At 41.4% G+C, this 19,242-nt stretch overlaps 1 protein-coding gene across 2 annotated transcripts in view; it reads left to right on the top strand.

Annotated features, from left to right (window-relative positions):
• Nucleotides 1-19,242, top strand: part of Sec23ip (SEC23 interacting protein) — a 46,992-nt gene that overhangs the window by 12,486 nt on the left and 15,264 nt on the right. For both annotated transcript variants that reach the window (XM_052197394.1, XM_052197387.1), the window contains exons 5-13: nt 208-297; nt 2,102-2,222; nt 5,248-5,337; nt 6,393-6,534; nt 7,722-7,930; nt 9,099-9,217; nt 9,662-9,814; nt 11,072-11,167; nt 15,684-15,881. In XM_052197394.1, the coding sequence (XP_052053354.1) occupies nt 208-297; nt 2,102-2,222; nt 5,248-5,337; nt 6,393-6,534; nt 7,722-7,930; nt 9,099-9,217; nt 9,662-9,814; nt 11,072-11,167; nt 15,684-15,881 (1,218 nt within the window). The remainder of the gene's footprint in view (nt 1-207; nt 298-2,101; nt 2,223-5,247; nt 5,338-6,392; nt 6,535-7,721; nt 7,931-9,098; nt 9,218-9,661; nt 9,815-11,071; nt 11,168-15,683; nt 15,882-19,242) is intronic.

Below are 19,242 nucleotides of genomic sequence, written 5' to 3'. Positions count from 1 at the left end.
CCATGTAATGGATATATTACTTAGGAGTATGTGAGAGCAAACACTGGAGTAATTTATGTCAGATAGTCAGATGTCAGGACAGTATGGCAACCAGTGAACCAGATCTACCGCTATTGCTGTGCCTCCAATGTAGACCTGATGGCCCTCCACACTTGTTTTGATGTAACTCAGATCTACTGCACTGCATTGTATGTTCTGTCTCTGCAGGCTGAGTATAAAAAAGCTGTAACCACAAATCAGTGGCACCGCAGACTAGAATTTCCAAGTGGAGAGACTATCGTTATGCATAACCCAAAGGTAAGGTGTGTTTTGAGAAGGTGGTAGACCCACTGTAAAATTAATTATTCTGCTCTATGTGTGATAATGTTTCATTTTTAGTGGTTTTGGCAGTGATTTATTTACAATAAATGTGTTACTTTTTCAATCAGTCAATCAATCAATCAATCATTCATGCAATCAATCAATCAGTCAATCAATCAATCAATCAATCAATCAATCAATCAATCAATCATTCAAGACAGGGCTTCTATATGTAGCTCTTATGTCCTGGAACTCACTTTGCAGACATGGCTGGTTTTGAACTCACAGAGATGCACCTGCCTCTGCCTCAAAGGCCCAAATCACCACACCTAGCAAGTATATTTTGAAATAATTGAATTATCAATCATGGAAATTCAACTTTTTTTTACAGAGTGTCTGTTTGGTTGACACATTAACTGATACTAAGTATCATCTTAGAAGAAGCTTAGTAAATTTTTTCACTTGGTTTGACAGAGCCCCCTCTTTCTACAAAGGGCTAGAGAAGATATTCAGGGTCTGTTCTCTGTTGAGCTCTTAGCTCTGTCCTTGTATTATGAGAGTGGTAGTGGGCAGACAGTTTGCAAACCGATGTATATTTTTGAAAATTAATAATAATCATAGTTTATTACCTTGTTTTGTAGGGTGTTTTTGTTTGTTTGTTTGTTTGTTTTTGTTTTTTTGAGACAGTTTCTCTGTGTAGCCCTGGCTGTTGTGGAATTCACTCTATAAACCAGGCTGCCCTGCCTCTGCCTCCTGAGTGCTGGGATCAAAGGTGTGCTGTTATCACTTGGGCTAGAACATACACTTGTTTTTATGTTCAAGAAAACTATTAAAATGTAAAAAACAGAACAAAACTCCGTGTATGTAATCCTTATTGATATTGAAATAAAAATATAAACAGCATGCAAAGGTAACAAATAAAAAATAAATGCCTCTCCCTCACTGAATTTGGTGTTGCCTGCATTTAATCCCAGCACTTGGAAGCTGAGACATTCAGATCTCTATGAGTTTGAGGCCAGCCTGGTCTATGTAGTGAATTCCAGGCTAGCTAGGGCTACATAGTGAGACCCTGTCTTGACAAACAAAACAAACAAAAAAAGTTTTTTTTTTAAAAATCTTTGTCACTGATGTCAAATTTGTAAATTAATTGGGAATTTTGCCACTTAAAGGGAGGGAGTTTTTTTTTTTTAATTTTAAAATTTTTTGGGGTTTAGATATGTTTATAAGAGAAAGATTCTTAGAGGTAACTTGTACTTGTACAAATCTGGAATTTTACCTCAAGTTTTAATTCTTTTATCTGCGCGCGCGTGCACGCACGCACACACACACACACACACACACATTTATAACCCTCTCCCATTCTTGTAGTGCTGAGACTCTCAGGAAAAGGTCAATATATACTACTTTTGATTTAGGTGTGTGCCTTTCCAGCTTAAGCATCCGAAGTAGTGATAGGCTGTTTTGATGGTTGATCGTAGCAGGACCTTCACATAATTTGCTTGGGGAGCAGTTCTTCTTCATTTATAACATCTGCATTGTGAAGCATAGAGCTTTTTATATTAAACACATTACTTTGAAGTAGGCTTAGTAGTATATTCCTGTAGTCTAAGCACATGGAGGCAGAGGCAGGATGATGGCTGTAGATTGTGGTCTAACTTTATACAGATGGGCTCCAAGTCAGTCTGGGATGGGGATTAAGACCCCCATCTTGAGACCAACTAAACATCTCCCCCAAATAGTGCTTAACTTATGATGGGAAATAATTCTGCTAATGAACCTGTCTTAATCTTGTGTCTTGAAGGTTATTGTCCAGTTCCAGCCTTCTTCAGTGCCTGATGAGTGGGGGACGACACAGGATGGACAGACAAGGCCCAGAGTTGTAAAGCGTGGAATTGACGACAACCTTGATGAAATTCCTGATGGTGTGTTTTGTTTGCTTGAGAGAAAAGTGCATTGGTGCTGCTCTCTTAGTGTTGTCCTCACTGTGAAGGAAGAAGCAGTTACAGCTGAATGCTGGTTACAGTTCTGTCTTTTTTTAATTATTGTTCCTTTTTAAGTTTTAGATTGATTAATTAATAAAATGTGTAGGAGTGTTTGGCCTGCATATATGCACCATGTGTGTGCCTGGTGCGAACAGAGGTCAGAGAGAGATTCTGATCCCCTGGATGTTTGGGATGGCTGTGAGCCACCATGTAGTGCTGGGAGCTGAACCTGGGTCCTCCATCACAACAACAAGCACTCTGAACCATTGAGCCGCTCAAATTTTTATATCTTTGTTTTGGGGATTCTGTTTAAAATACACAAACCAGATTCTATAATATGTGTAATATGTATATATGTTGTTATGACAAATTGCTTTGACAAATTTGGGGAATGTGGAGTTATAGCTTTTAAAAGGTTTATTTATGTATTTTATGTCCTTAGATGCTTTGTATATCTGCACACATCAGAAGAGGCATCAGATCCTATTACAGATCAAATAGTTGTGACTTATCATATGCGTGCTAGGAATTGAACTTAGAATTTAGAAAAGAAGCCCCCGGGGTTGTGTTTGTAAACAATGCTTGTCTGTATTACTCTTGTAGGAGCTGGCAAGCTTTTCTATGAAGAGACAGGAAATATTTCAGACTTCATACATGTTCTAGTTTGATCTCTATTGCTGTGATAAGTATCATGACCAAAAAACACTGGAAAGGGAAAGGCTTATTTCATCTGACAGTTTGTAGTCCCGTCATTGATAGAAGTCAGGGTAAGAACTTGGAGCAGAAACTGTGGAAGAACACTGCTTCCTGGCTTGCTCTCTGCTGTAGGCTTAGCCAGCGTTCTTTTGGACCAAGGACTGCCTCTTGTGTTTGTGTTGCTGTAAAACATTTTGTACAGATAGGTGGTGATTAGGATTTTGCCCACAGGTCTTAGTTTGCCAATCCTGTGCAATAATGTTTGCTTAGTTTTTTCTGTTAAATCTTTATGCCTTTTATTTTGAGATAGGATCTCATGTAGCCCAAGCTAGTCTTAAACTCTGTGCAACCAAGGCTGACCTTGAACTGATTCTTTTGCTTCTATCTCCCAAGCACTGATATTATACTCATGAACCATTTTGCCCTGTGTTTTTTAGAGGGTTGTTTCATTTATTTATAGTTACTTTGATATAGGCCCTCACTGTGTAGCACTGACTGGCTTAGAGTTTGCTATTTACAACAGAGTTGCCTTATATTACAGAGATCTTTCTGCTTTAGCTTCCTAGGTGATGTGATTATTCTAGGAGCTACCAAACTTGGCTTTTTGAAAGATTTATTACTGTTCATTCATGTGTATGTGCAAATGATTGAGGAAGCCAGAAGAAGGTATCATATCTCTGAAAGTGGAAGGGAAGTATAGGCAGTTGTGACCACATGACATAGGTGCTGGAAACTGAACTTGGATTCTCTAGAAGGAAGAGTAAATGTTCTTAACTTCTGACCCATTTTTCCAGCAAACCTGCCCCCAACCTTTTTTGAGACAGCCTTTTCCTATGTAGTCAAAAAACATCAGTTCCTCCGTCTCAGCATCCCAAGAGCTGGGATCACAGATGTATACCTCCACACTTGTTTTTCCTCTTGTGTTATTGAAGAACAAGTTTTATTTTGACACTAGACATTTCATTGTCTAATAAGATAAAATAAATAGGTGTTATGAGAGCTGGATAAAATAGTGTAGGAAAGCAGATTGAACTTTGAGATATTTCTTGTCATTACTATTTTATTATTATGAAAAGACACCAAGGGGTTGAAGAGGTGGCTCAGCAGTTAAGAACACTGACTGCTCTACCAGAGGTCCTGAGTTCAATTCCCAGCAACTACATGGTGGCTCACAACCATCTGTAATGGAATCAGATGCCCTCTTCTGATATGTCTGAAGATAGCAACAGTGTATCCATATACATGAAAAGACCAAGGCAACTCTTAGAAAAGGAAGCATTTAATTGGGCCTTGCTTTCAATTTCCATCATCATCATGGTGGGAAGCATGGCAGCAGGCAGGCATGCAAGCAGGCAGGCATGGGGCTGGAGAAATAGCTGAGAGCTTTAGATCCTTTCTGAAGGCAAAGAGAGTGACTGGGCCTGGTCTATGCTTTTGAAAAGTCAAAGCCCATTCTGTGACATAACCCCCCTAAGGCCACACCTCCAGTCCTTCCCAAACAGTTCACTCCCTAGTGACTGAGCATTCATATATGAGCCTATGGTGACCATTCTTACTCAACCATACTCCTAGAGGTTTTTGTTTTGTTTGAAGGCAGGGTTACAGTGTATAGCTCTGAGTGGCCTGGAACTTGCTTTGTAGACCCTGCTAGCTTCCAGCTCACAGAGATCTACCTGCCTCTGCCTCTGCCTCTGCCTCTGCCTCTGCCTCTTGTCTCTGCCTCTGCCTCTGCTTCCAGAGTGATGGTACTGAAGGTACCAGGACCATGGCTGGCCATCCTAGAATGTTTTTGAATTAAGGGGAAGGATTTTGGGAGCAAAGACTTTAAAGCTTTATATTGTCAGATTGCTTGTCCATGCTGGCCTTAGTTTTCTATGGAGGATGTTTATTTTGTTTTTTTAGTGCAGGGGGTTGAGCTCAGGGCCATGTTCATGTGCAAACTTTATATTACAGAGCTACAGTTTCGTCCCAGTCCTGTGGAGTTCTGAAAAACATCTTACATTATAGAGAGTCAGTAGGTGTATGAAGAACTGATATTTCCTCGACATCTCCATTTAGTGTGCCATTATTTGCCAAGCTAGACAAATTATTTTAATTTGATACAGGGTAATGAGAGATATTTGCTTGGGAGGGTAATAGATTTCTTTGGCTAGTTTATGATAAAAAAGGATATCAAGAATTTAGCAATTTAATTAACAATACCAAATACTCAGCTTTGTGTATGTGTGTATTTCATGATGATGATAATTTATTTATTTGTTTTTACCAGGGGAAATGCCTCAAGTTGACCATTTGGTGTTCATGGTGCATGGCATTGGGCCTGTATGTGACTTGCGCTTTAGAAGCATTATTGAATGTGGTAAGTGCAAGTCCCATTTTGTTTTGTAGAAGACTCTGAGTGCTGATAGAGGGCTCTTTACTATTCATTTTTATGATAGTTCCTGGCTGTGTACTTGTGGCCGGGGGCTCTAAGTGGAGATTTCTGTGGTTAGTAAGAAGTATTAATCTGCTCTTATTGCATAAAATCCTGGATTCTGAAGAATTAGAAGGTATCATGGTAGTAATTTCACCATTTTGGCCAGCAGCAGCCTGGCTGCGCACCTACAGCAGTGTAGAGCCCCTGTGTGCTGAGCTGCTACATAGGGAGTCCCCGAGAAGCTGCTTAAGGACCAGTGACTCCTAAAGGCTTTGTCTGTAATAACAGTCTGCATGTGCTTTATCACAGATACACCTTTGTGTGTGGGTGTGTCACTGTTACCCAGGCTGGGAGAGGAAAGGCCTTGGCTAATGCACTACTGTAACAGTTGGTTGGTTCTGGAACCTGGTGCTGAGGAGGGAGTTTGAGGTAGTCAAACTAATTTGTTTTTAGGCCTTAAATACAATGAAACTTAAAAAGTACTTCTGAATAGTGGGGTGTTCATTTACTATTTTGTTGTCAATTTTTTTTTTTTTTGATTTTGGTTTTTTTGAGACAGGGTTTCTCTATATAGCCCTGGCTGTCCTGGAGCTCACTCTGTAGACCAGGCTGGCCTCGAACTCAGAAATCCGCCTGCCTCTGCCTCCCAGAGTGCTGGGATTACAGGCGTGTGCCACCATCGCCCGGCTTGTCATCAATTTTTAAGCATATAGCTTTATCTTATTAAAATGCCATACATTGGGGCTGGAGAGATGGCTCAGCGGGTCAGAGCACCGACTGTTCTTCCAAAAGGTCATGAGTTCAAATCCTAGCACCCACATGGTGGCTTGCAACCATCCGAAAAGAGAAAAAAGATCTGATGCTCTCTTCTGGTGTCTGAAGACAGTTACAGTGTACTCACATATAATAAATAAATAAATAAATAAATAAAAGCCATACATTTTCGTTAATTAGCTACAAAGCTAAGATAATTTACTGTTGATTTTTTTTTTTTAAAGTGGATGATTTTAGGGTGGTTTCTCTCAAGTTGCTGCAGACACACTTCAAGAAGTCTGTAGATGAAGGGAAAGTCAGCAGAGTGGAGTTCCTGCCAGTTCACTGGCACAGCGCCCTGGGTGGGCATGCCACGGGTGTTGACAGGTTTGTAGATTTTGATAGCTTGTTTTTCACAGTAGCTAAACTTATAATACAAAATGGCGTATTCCAACATGAGCAAGTAACAGCCTGTTAATATCTGGCTGTTCCCTGGGCGTATCTGGGTTTATTCTGATTGTAAATATTTAAGGATCTGGGAAATCTTAGATGGAGTTTATTTTGGATGCTGGAAGTTGAATTCAGATTCCAAGACATGATGAATACCCCCTAGCTCTCTCTGAAGCTGGCTCTACAGCCCCTGATGTGTTGTGGGTTAGGAGAGCTGCCGAGAGTGTGCGGATGCTCTGCGCACCTGGTCCAGTTAATGTCAAACAGATCTTCTCCATGTGACAGCAGACCTGCTCACATCACGGCAGATTTCCCCATCTGGTGAAAATCACCCCTCTTTGGGACTTACATTTTAGTTTCTTGGTGGGGAACACATAAAACTGTTAAACTGCAGGCCATTTATCAATGCCACTGAATGTTAATGGCATTTACTAGGCACTGTAGCAGAAATTCCCCCTTCAGTTCTGAATGGACCCATTTCAAAACCACAGGTCCAGACAGTATTTATGCTGCCACACAATGCTAATAGCCTGTTTCTAGCTGTTGGCATTGTGATGTGATGGGGCCTGTGCTTTCTTAAAGCTGGCCCTGCAGACAGCCTTCTGTCCACGCTATGCTGTGCTGTGCTGCCCTGCGCTGTGCTGCGCTGCGAGGTGCTTGCCTCCTCTGAATGCTCACAAGCTGCTCTTAGAGAGTTTCTGTTTGTGGTAACTCCTTTCATATTCTAAGTGTGACGGCCTCTGTCTCTGCCAGCCACAGTTTTGTCAGGCATCTAGATTTTTAATTATTCAAAGAAAAATGGGACAGTAGGCTTGTCTATTTAAAAATGGAAGTAAAGTCTAAACTTACACCATATTTTACATAGCAGCCCATTGTAGAATTCTGAAATTCAGAGTGCAGTTGTGGCACAGATAACTTTTTACTTTATCTTGCCTATTTATGAATTATTCTGCCAGCAGAATCAGCTCATAGCTAGCCTGTGACATCTACAGGTTGATTGTACAAATTAATGTATAATCTATACCTTGTACTCTTTTATTTTTAATAAATGAAATTTTAAACTGTTAAAAATTCAGAAGTTGAAGGCACATACTGACAGTAACTTTTTTTTCCTTTTAAAACAGGAATATCAAGAAAATTACCTTGCCAAGTATCGGTCGGTTCCGGCACTTTACCAATGAGACTCTGCTAGATGTTTTATTTTACAATAGTCCTACCTACTGCCAGTCAATTGTGGAGAAGGTGGGAGTGGAGATAAACCGGCTACACTCACTGTTTATGAGTCGGAACCCAAACTTCAAAGGAAAGGTCTCGGTTGCTGGTCACAGTTTAGGTAAAGCTGTCCCACGGTCCCAGCTGCGCTGCGTGCTTTGTTCACATGTCGCACTTCCTCTTGTTTCAAAACTGGGAAAGCTCGGGTTTGTAAGCAGAGGACAGTGTTTGCAATTGAGACTGCCTTTGCTCTTCAAATCCAGTAGCAGAGGGCGGCTGTGCGTTTTTGTTGTTGCTGTTTTAAGATTTTTATTTTGCTTGTGTGTATAGGTTTGAGTCTGATGCATGTGTGCCATGTGTCTGTGGGTGCTCTTGGCGGTCAGAAGAGCATATCTTATCCCCGGAGCTGGAGTTGCAGGTGCTTGTGTTGGATATGAGTGCTAGGATCTGAGCTTAGGTCCTCTGGAAGAAAGGATGCCCTCAGCCCCTGAGCCATCTCTAGCTGGTAGGCTGTATGTGGGTTTTTGTCGTTAGATGAAATAGGAATATTGTTGCTCTTTTTAATAAAAAAAAGTGTAAGTAAAGCTCTCCTACGTAATGTGAATTTGCTTGTTTGGTTTGTTCAGAAGTTTTTTGTGTTTTTCTGGCTGCAAAACAGAGCATATATAAGACTCACGTGTACATGCATGAACATGTGTACTAGAGCACCTTTGTGGAGGTCAAAGGGCAACTAACTTGTAGGGTCAGTTTTCTTCCAACTTTACATTGTACCGTAGTTTGGTTCCTATTGCTTTGATAAACACTATGGCCAAAAGCAATATGGGTAGGAGAGGGCTTATTTCAGTTTACAGTTGTAGTCCATCATGAAGGGAAGTCAGGGCAGTGCAGAAAAGCCTGGAAGCAGGAACTGAAGCAGAGGTCATGGAGGAATGACTCTTCCTGCCCATCAAGGGATAGATAGGCCTTTCTTCATGAATTTTGACTAGTCTCATGGGGGTGTTTTCTCAGTTGAGGGTTCCTGTTTGCTGATGACTCTAGCTCCTGGCTAGTTGACAAAAACCTATGAACCAACAACATATGGGCTCTGGAGACCCAACTCCGGTTGCTAATTTTGCATAGCAAATGCTTTTACTGGCTATGCTGTCTTGCTGGCTATGATTATCAGATTTTAATCAGAAGTTCATCTTTGTATGACTTTTGTCAGAGACTGAAGAAAAGCAGGAGAACTTATTTAGAGCTGAAAAATACTTGGGTTAACTTTGTTATAAAGCACAATATCCTTTTTTTAGGTTCTTTGATACTGTTTGACATATTGTCTAATCAAAAAGATATGAGTGTCTCTAAGTCTCCAGGATCTGTGGCTGTTTCAAATGGAGTTATGAAACATTCAAATTTTCAGGAAAAGCAGGTAAGTTTGACCCTGAGAGTTAAAGCTGGAGCTGAGCTCCTCTCCAAAACCTGTGCTGTTTCTGTGACTGTTTGCAATTGTCAAGATGCATTGAGGCTCAGAGGTATAGTTGACGAGCTGAACTAGCCGCCTGTAATCCTGATTGAGGCGGGAGGAGGATGAGTTCAAAGCCAGCCTGAGCAACACGGAAGATGCCATCTCTAAAAAACAGGAGTTTCTTATTTTTCCTTATGGATTATAAAGTAAATGCGAAGGCTTAGGTTTCTAAAAGTAAATTGCTATAGGAAATGGGAGCATATTTTAAAATTCAGGTGAAAGATGGCAGAGTGCTAAAACTATAGTTTATTTGTAGAGCAAAATTATTTCAGATTTTATGTAGATCAGGAGACATTTAATGAGAGTTTTGTCTGAGCTTTGCATTGTTTTCTTCCCCTTTGTATTAAGATATCTGAAGAGTCAAAGTTGATGTCCGATGAGTCATGTGACCTTGATGTTGAAGATGAAGAACCCCTAACTTTGCATGGAACCCTGGAAGCACTCAGCCTGTGTGATTACATTAGCACTTTTGAAAAGGAAAAGATTGATATGGAATCTCTGGTACTGATAATAGCCTGAGTTATTTTGTTTAAAATTATTTTTCTTTTGTGTAAGCTTAAATATTAAAGAAAAATATAAGCACTTTTATATCAGAATTTATTCCATATAAGCCCAAAATGTAAATGTTTTTAAAAAAATAGAAAAAAGAGGGGCACTGGGGAGAGGGAGATGACTCAATGGCTAAGAATACTTGCTGCTCTTGTAGAAAACTGGGGCTTGGTTTTTAGCATCCACATTATGCGTCACAATTATCTGTAACTTCAGTTCCAGGATCAAGCACCCTTTTCTGGTGGCTCTGAGCATCAGCACACACACACACACACACCCAGCACACACTTGGGATACACACGCACATACACATACACACGGGAACACGTACATATACATAAAAAAATAGCTTGTTTGAAATTTGAGAGTAAAAACATGTGCGAAGCTTTTTTTAGATAAAACCCAGTGCCATATGTGGACGAGAAGTACAGGAAGACAATACCCAATGGCCAGAGACAGATTAGGGAAAGCACCTGGACACAGACGGGGCTTTTAGAGTCAGAGCTTATACCGAACTAATGATAAGCAGCAGGCACACAGGCAGCGCAAACAAGTGCATGGCTTATAGGAAAGAATGTAACAGGTGGCCTCATGCCTTGGGGGAACAAGTCCAGAATGCCTGGGAGCACTACTGGAATGTTCACTGAACACTGGTTTAACACTGTGGGACCTTAGCAGCCAGAGTGCACTCAGGGTGCTGGTGGAGTCATTTGTGCAGCCCTGCCTTAAGGCCAACACACACACACACACACACACACACACACACACCCACACATACACACAGGAAAGGATTTTGCTGTTGTGTGCATCCGAGGGATTTCTGCACAGAGGGCAGGTTGTTAGCAGTTGTCCCTCAAAGAATTGGATGGTTGGGACCAGAATGAACAGGAAAGATTTGAGGGGAGAGATTAATTGTATGTTTTATAATATAGTTTCAGAATTTTACATAATATAAACATGTTTTCTATTAAAAATAATAGAATTTTTAACGGAGACACTAATTCAGATTTTTGTTGTAGTGCTTGATATTGAAGTTAGGGCCTCACATGTGCTACAGAAGTGAACTGAGACCAAACATGGTGAAGTTTTATTTATTGCTTAAAACAAAAGCCCAAGCTTCTTGAAGTTGATTCTTGTAGTATTTTCGTGTCCCACTTTGAGCTCATCTGTTTCTAGATTAATTAATATGTTCTTTGCTTCCCTTTAAAGCTTATGTGTACAGTTGATGACCTGAAGGAGATGGGGATACCCCTTGGGCCCAGGAAGAAGATAGCCAATTTTGTAAAACTTAAAGCAGCCAAACTGGTAAGGTTCGTTTCTGCCCTCAAGATAAATTGACACATTTTGTAACCTGACCTTTGTGGTTTGTGTGTGTGTGTGTGTGTGTGTGTGTGTGTGTCTGTCTGTCTCTGTTTTAAAGAAAGGTTTTATGCTGTACCCCATGCTAGCCTAGAACTCATTAAGTAGCATGATCCTTTTGCTTCAGCCTCCTGAGCCTCTTGGAATTATAGGTGTGAGGCCCTGAGCCTGCCTCTCACTTTCATTTTAGAAGCTTACAATACCCTTTTGGTTGGGCAAACTATTTTACTTCCCCCTGGAATACAATAATGGAAGCCCAGGCCCCAGGGTCCGCTGGGACTGCATTGTATTCACTAGCTGAGCAACTTGCTGTTCTCGGACAGAGTTCCCGGGACAAAGGGCTTTTCATCTTTATTTGTTTATGGAAAAATTCTTTAAAAGATTTATTTTATGTGTATGGAAGTTTTGTCTGCCTGTATGTATATACGTTCTCTATATGCATGCCTGGTGTTCATAGAAGTCAGAGGAAGGTGTCGGGTCCCTTGGAACTGGAATTACAGATAGTTGTGAATGACCATGTGGTTCCTGGGAATTGAACCAGAATCTTCTGCAAGAATAAATGTTCTGGGGGCTGGAGAGATGGCTCAGCGGTTAAGAGCACTGACTGCTCTTCTGAAGGTCCTGAGTTCAAATCCCAGCAACAGCATGGTGGCTCACAACCATCTGTAATGGGGTCCTATGTCCTCTTCTGAAGACAGCTACATGTAGTCACATACATTAAATAAGTAAAAAAAAAAAAAAACTTAACAAGTGTTCTTCTTAACTGCTAATCCATCTCCCTAGCTCCAGCTTTCCCTTTAAAACTGATATTTGAGGATTTCCAGGTGCAAAAAATTGTAAGGTTCTTGATGATGAATGAGAGGCCCAGACTCCCAGGGAAGCTGCTTGCTAACAGCACATTTATGAGCATTGACTTGATTTCTCTGATCCTTGATTTTTATTACTAAAATGCGACCCACATGCTGACAAGATTGCTAAGCAAATAAAGGCATCTGTCACCAAGCCTTACTTTCTGAGTTTGATCCTACAAGTTCTTCTCTGACCTCCATGTGCATACTGTGGCATGTGCATATCCATTTCTCTTTCCCACATGTACAAACACAGATAATGAAGTGAAAATAAGAATAGTTAAAATGGAGCTGTACTTTTTCACTCATAGGTTAGAATGAGTATGAAATAGTGTACATGATTTGTGTGTTATCCTGCCAGGTTACAGTTGAGCACATACTGTTCTATTTTGTCTAAATTTTATATTTTTATTTGAGACAGTCTCATGTATCTTAGGCTGGCATGAGACTCACTGTGTAGCTGAGGATGACCTTGGCTTCTGACCCTCCTGCAGTCACTTTGCCAGTGCTGGGATTACAGACTATGCCTGGTTTATTGCCGTTCTGGGGATCAAACCCAGGGCTCTGTGCATACTAGACATGTAGTCTACCACCTGAGTTACATTCCTATAGTTTTTAAAAAACTAAAAATTTTAAAATATATTCCATAAGTCATATAAGATTTCATGAACTTATATTTTCTGTAATGAATAAACTTTTAAATATGCTCTATTTGCTTTTTTTATTAGTTTTATTTATTTATTTTTATGTGTATGAGTACATTGTTCTTATTTTCAAACACACCAGAAGATGGCATCAGATCCCATTACAGATGGTTGTGATCCACCATGTGGTTGCTGGGAATTGAACTCAGGACCAATGGAAGAGCAGCTGGTGCTCTTAACCACTGAGGCATCTCTCCAGCCCCCTCTTTTCTGCTTTTAAAAATGATTATTTTCTGTCTTTTGCTGGGCCTTGAAAATTTTAATGTTGAAATAAATTCATTGTTAGCTGTCTTGTCTTCCCCCTGTACATTAAATTAAATTTCACTTTGTATCACTAAGTCCCGTGGTTCAGTATGTGAAGGGCATGGCTAGAGAACCTGCGCAGGCCTGGGGAGTAGCGCCAGAATTCAGTTGGTGCAATTCTCAGAGCAGAGGGCAAAGCTCCAGGCTGCAGTGAGAACTGCAGTGAGAACTGCCAAAAGGCAGTAATTGTAGTTTTTCAGTTGCGGAGAAAGATGATAGTGGTGTGAATTTGGGATGGAAAGAGAACAACTCAAGACATTTTAGCTAAAGCAAACTATTTGAGTAAGTTGAGAAAAGCTACTAGGCTATGAAGTGTCTTTTCTTTTCCCTGTGTTGTAAATAAGTCATTCCCCAATTCCAGTTCACAGACAGCTTCCTCCTCTTACCTGAGTCCTTCAGCAGTCTATGGGCAGATCTCCAGAGGGTAATCTCTGTTTGCAGTTTTATCCAAAAGACAGGATGATCTAATGTTGCTCTGCTGAGCATGTTGGTCCAACCCAGATTGTCTGAGGAGTGTGCTGTGGTGCCTCTGTCCGTAGGCTCAGTTGGTTTTCCATCACAGCAGTGAGGCCAGGCCCATGGCCAGACAGGCGAGGACTGAGGAGTGAAGTCATCAGGCTCTGAGTTTCATGTCCTCAGTTCTTTTCTGCAATAAAAGATTAAAAAGTAGAAAAGTTCTTTGAAAAACTCTCAGAACCTGTTTTATACATTGCAATGGCTTGGATATGGAAGCTATGGAATTTTAAGCCTGTTTGGAAATGAATAATGATCTATAGTATACTTACACTTTTTAAATTCAACTGTAACTGCTTTCAGATGAGCCAGGAGACTTTGCCAGGCACTTTGCATTGATTGGTCTGTGTTGTTCACAGGTGAATTGTTGACAGATGAAGATAATACTGTGTCTGTCTTAGTGACTTTCTAGTACTGAAAAAAATGGAACTAAAAGTAGCCCTTTTTTTTAAGCAAGGATATCAAATATGCATGGTCTGGTTCTTTCTCCTATATAAACTATCTTTGTCATTTTCATTTGAAAAGGAGTGGTTTGAAAAAAAGTAAAATAAAAAAAAAGAAAAAGAAAGAAAGAAAAGGAGTGGTTTGTAGGATTGGGAATATTACCAGTACATGATTTCTTTTTTCTTTGTAAATTTGATGGACATTGGTGGGTTTTGTCTAAATTCATGTCTCTGTGAGGGTGTCAGATCACCTGGAAATGGAGTTATAGAGAGTTTTGAGCTGCTATGTGGGAACTGAGAATTGAACCGGAGATCTCTGGAAGAGCAGCCAGTGCTCCTAACCACTGAGCCATCTCTCCAGAACGAGAAAGTAAATAGCAGCTGGAAGAATTGTTAGAATTTTTGATTTTAGGTTTCGGATTGTGCCACCTCACAAAGGGTGAGATAACGAAGCTAGCTGTCCAGAATCCCAGTGGTGGAGTGAGCACCGCGGGGGGGGGGGGGGGGGGGGGGGGAAGGGAGGGGAGGGAGGGCGCTGCTGCTGACTGAGCTGACGTTATTGTCCTTCATATTAACCAGTTGGCTACTTTCCTGTTTTGTTAGTATTTTGGAATTAATCAATAGGAAAGAACAGTTGGTCAGCTGTTTAGTTTAGCTGCTGTTAAACAGAGACTAACCTAACCCTTCCAGCCTAGGGAGCAGGGGCTCTGAGGTTGTGGATACAGGTCCACTTTGACAAGGATGCCCCTTCTGACAGTCAGGTGCAGGCAGGGGGAACTTACCAACCATGGGAGATGGGCCTTGTCTTACCAGCAGTAGCATCTTTTTATATATTTGCCCCATAGTTTTTGCTGTTTGCTTTGTGAAAATATAGCTCTTAGAGTGTTCTGGGTCCAGCTAAGCACCTAAAGAAAGAAGCAGAGTCTCTCGGAGCCACTGGGCTTCCTACTGGCTCTTCCCTCTCAGTGCCTTGTGAGTGAAGTCATTACAAAAATGTTTCTGCCTAGATCATGTGGGTAGAGTCAGTAGAGTCTATTATTTTTGTGTTTGCCCTCTCCTATACTTAATTATTTTGAGGTTTATGTTAGCTGTTTTACTATATTTTGTCTTTTATACTCTTTATTTTTCTAAGAATTGTACAGTTTATTATAGCTATCACAGCATGCCTTTCCTAATGATAGTATGCGTCTCTAAAAAGTGTACTTTTTCTGGGAGGTTGGAGAGATTGCTCAGCAGCTGACAGAACTTGCTACTGTTGTACAAGGAGCGAGGCTAGGTTCCTGGCACCTGCATGGTGGCCGCGTGCCTTCATTCCAGCTGCCAGAGGTGCAGTGCCTTTCAGGCCTTCGTGGAAGCCAATGTACACTTGGCATCCACAAAGTGACCAACTGGCTGTCCTAGAACTAAGTCTGTAGACCAGGCTGGCTCAGACTCAGAAATCCGCCTGCTTCTGTCTCCCAAGTGAGATGAAGGGAGCTTGCCACTATTTTCTAAAATAAATATTTTCTAAAAGTACCTTTTCCCAATAATCCCAGTCTTGGTACTGCGCCTAAATCAGCAAGAATTCCTTAATTGCTTGGCAGTATATCTTGTGATAGCTAAGAACTGGACTTTCCTCAAGATTGTCTTATACTATTGTGGTGTTTTATAGGAGCAGAAAAAAGCAACAGCAGAAAAGAAGGCAGCGCTGACTGCTTTGACAAAAGGACAAGATGAGAATGTTCCAAAAACTAAGGAAATGGCATCTCCATCTTCAGAAGCGAACGAGTCCAAGAGGAAGCTCTCAGTTGGGGCTTATGTGTCTTCTGTACGGGTTGATTATGAATCTTTTGAAGTTGGCACAGGACAGGTGAGTTTGTGTTAACGAGGCTAGCGTCTTAGGTTAGAAATGCCCCTTTATCATTTGGTCTGGCTCTATGTTTGGAAATAGCTGTGTAGCATGCATTTGGAGCTGCACACAGAAAACTGGTTTTCTGTTAGTAAACATTTTATGCTCTTTGGTAATGCTCAAGAGATGGCTGTATTCAGAGCATGTTATCTAAGTTCTGTAACTGTCTTTAGTCTTTCCACTGTTCATAATTTATAGCATTAAGTCTCATAATTGCTAATAACACAAAGGGCTAGAGTTATAAAATCATGTTCAGAACATGCACATTTTTTTGAGGAATTGCAGTACTCACTTAATTGATATGTCCTACTACTAGTAGTTTGTGTGTGGGGAGTTCCTGTAAAAAGTGAACAAGCCATTGACAGTACTGCAAGTATATCCAATATACTTGTATTCAGTTGCCTAGAGTATGGAAATACTCTGGGATGATGCCACTTTAAGTATACTCACTGTTGTTCATGCAGGTGTAGAGTCCAGCTCACACATTTTAACCGTGGGTTTTCTGGAAGGAGAGATGGGTAAGGAACAGGCTGCAAGAGAAATCACATGGAGAGACACAAAAACACATGGCTTCTGGTTTAAGTCTCCATCTTTAATGCCTTTCTCCCAAGAAACAAAGGCAGACCAAGCCCCTCCCCTGAAGGCTGGAAACCCGGTTCTTCTTGTTCTTCAGGAGGTGGGTGGTCAGGTTGCTGGCTGCTATTCTTGAGAGCAGTGGGCAGGGGGAAGTCACAATTCCTCTCTTCTATTCTTGAGAGCAGTGGGCAGGAGGAGGTCACACAGGGACCTATTAGTCTGAGAGAGTTCAGAAAGCACAGTTTGGAACTTGATGTTTGATCTAGCCCCTTCATGCTTTTAAGTCCAGTTCCATCCTAAGATTCTATTTTTTAGTGTTGGGAAGATGGCTCAGTGGGAAAAGTGCTTGTCATGGAAGCATGAATACCCTTACCCTGTGTTTGTGTGTGTGTGTGTGTTTTACAGGGCTTGGGAATGTGCAGATGTGAGTGCAGGTCCAGATGAGTCCTGAAGAGGACATCAGATCCCCTGGAGCTAGTTACAGGCGGTTCTAATGCAGGTCCTGGGAACCAAACTCTGGTCCTCTGGAAGAGCAGTACTCAATCTTAATGGCTGAGCCATCTCCCTGGACCTTTATGAGGTGCTTTAACTTGAGTCTGGATTTAGGAAGGTACAGGTTGGTTGACTCAGACCAGGCTACAGGCCACATCTGTTGTTGACAGGCTGAGGCAGGCAGACAGGAGGTTGTTGGGTAATACAAACAGTAGCCACAGTGTACATTATTTATTGCCAGAAAGCCCTGCAAAGCAGATAATCAAAAGTTGTTTGTTTTGGTACAGGGACTCATATAAAGTCCTAGCTTGCTGTGTAGTTCAAGCTGGCCTCGAATTCACAGAGCCCACCTACCTCTGCCTCCCAAGTGCTGGGATTAAAGGCGTGTGACACCAAGCCCCACCAGCCAACAGGGTTCTTTTGTTTTGTTTTTTAAAAAAGACAGCAATAAACTTATTATTAGCTATAATTAATTATCATTAACTATTTAAGCAATGCTTTGTAGACTTGTTTGAGGATATATTTACATACTGTCTGTATATGTATATGTATATGTATATGTATATGTATATACTATTGCTGTGATTAAACACCGAGACTAAAAAACAAGTTGGGAAGGAAAGAGTTTATTTGCTGTATACTTGCTATCACTGAGGGAAGTCAGGGCAGGAACTCAAACAGGGAAGGATCCTGGGAGGCAGGAGCTGATGCAGAGGCCATGGAGGGGAGGCCTTGGAGGCTGCTGCTCACTGACTTGCTCCCCATGGCTTGCTCAGCCTGCTTTCTTTTTTACAGCACCCAGGACCACCGGCAGGGATGGCACCACCCACAATGGGCTGGACTTTTCCCCATTTATAACTAATTGAGAAAATGCCCTACATCGACTTTTTTTTTTAAGATTTATTTATTATATGTAAGTACACTGTAGCTGTCTTCAGACACCCCAGAAGAGGGCATCAGCTCTCTTTATGGATGGTCTTGAGCCACCATGTGGTTGCTGGAATTTGAACTCAAGACCTTAGGAAGAGCAGAAAGTGCTCTTAACCACTGAGCCATCTCTCCAGCCCACATACAGCAGCTGTTATGGAGGCATTTCCTCAATTAAAATTTCCTCCTTTCAGATAACTGAAGTTTGTGTGTCAAGTTGATCTAACACTAGCCAGCACACATACATATCTTAACAAAAATCAAGGAAATTTTGTCTATAGCATTTTTTGAACCGTGTATTAGCAGTATAGTCCTACACAGGAAGTTAGGGTTTCCTCTAACTTCACTTGTAATGATTGCTTGCTTAATTATTATTTGGAAGGATAGTGATGTACCTGCCACTTCCTTATGTTTCTGAGAGCCGGATAACAAACTGTACTACATCCTGGGAGGCTCTAAACCATGGTTTATTATCTCCCTGTCCAGAGGCCAGGGCTTTTAGCAGACCTTTGCTTCTGAAAACCTGCAGGCCATGCCTTTCTTATCTTTCCGTCTGTTCCCAGCTCCTCCCTGTTTACCAGCCATCTGCATCAGTTTTGGAGTCAGATGCCTCCCTCTGCCCTCCATCTTCTCCTCTCAGCCTGTGTGCCTACATTGTGACTGTGGCTCTGTCCTAACAACCTTCTCACTGTAGGTGAGGCGTGCTGGCCAGGCCTATGTTACCTGCCTCTGCGGAATGGATTATCTTATCTCCTCACTGGGTGTTTCTGAGGAAAGCCACATTTTGAGATTAGAGTTTTGACTCACTTGTGGGGGAGGGCTGGGTACACAGCTAGCCCCTGTACTAAACATAGGCTATTTCTAGGGTTTTTAATCCTTTTAAGCAATCCAGTGATAACTATTTTAAACCACATGTTGTGTTCTGGTTTATGTGTGCAGCTAGACTCATATACATGTGAATACTCCCTCAGTCACTGCCACTTCTTTTTGTTTGGTGTTTGGAAGCACTGTGTAGCCCTGGATGTCCTCTGTAGATCAAGCTGGCTTTGAACTCAGAGACCCACCTGCCTCTGCCTGCCTCCTGAGTTCTGGGGTCTGAGGCATGTGCCACCACTTCTACTTTTGCAAAATGCCAATTTTCCTCTTCCTGATGGTTTATGAGCTTGATTTTCCCACCAAAACCTGCCAGTGCACTGTTATCAGTCCCTTTTTACTTTTTTAATTTTAAGTTATGTATTTACTTATTTTATGTGTCTCTACATATAGGCATCTGTGCAGTGCCTACAGAGGTCAGAAGACAGTGCCAGATCCCCTGGAACTGGAGTTA

The sequence above is a fragment of the Apodemus sylvaticus genome, chromosome 1, assembly GCF_947179515.1.
Source record: "Apodemus sylvaticus chromosome 1, mApoSyl1.1, whole genome shotgun sequence".
NCBI classification, from domain to species: Eukaryota; Metazoa; Chordata; class Mammalia; order Rodentia; family Muridae; genus Apodemus; species Apodemus sylvaticus.
Note: the sequence above shows the minus strand (reverse complement) of the source record. Positions and strands in the feature narration are given on the sequence as shown.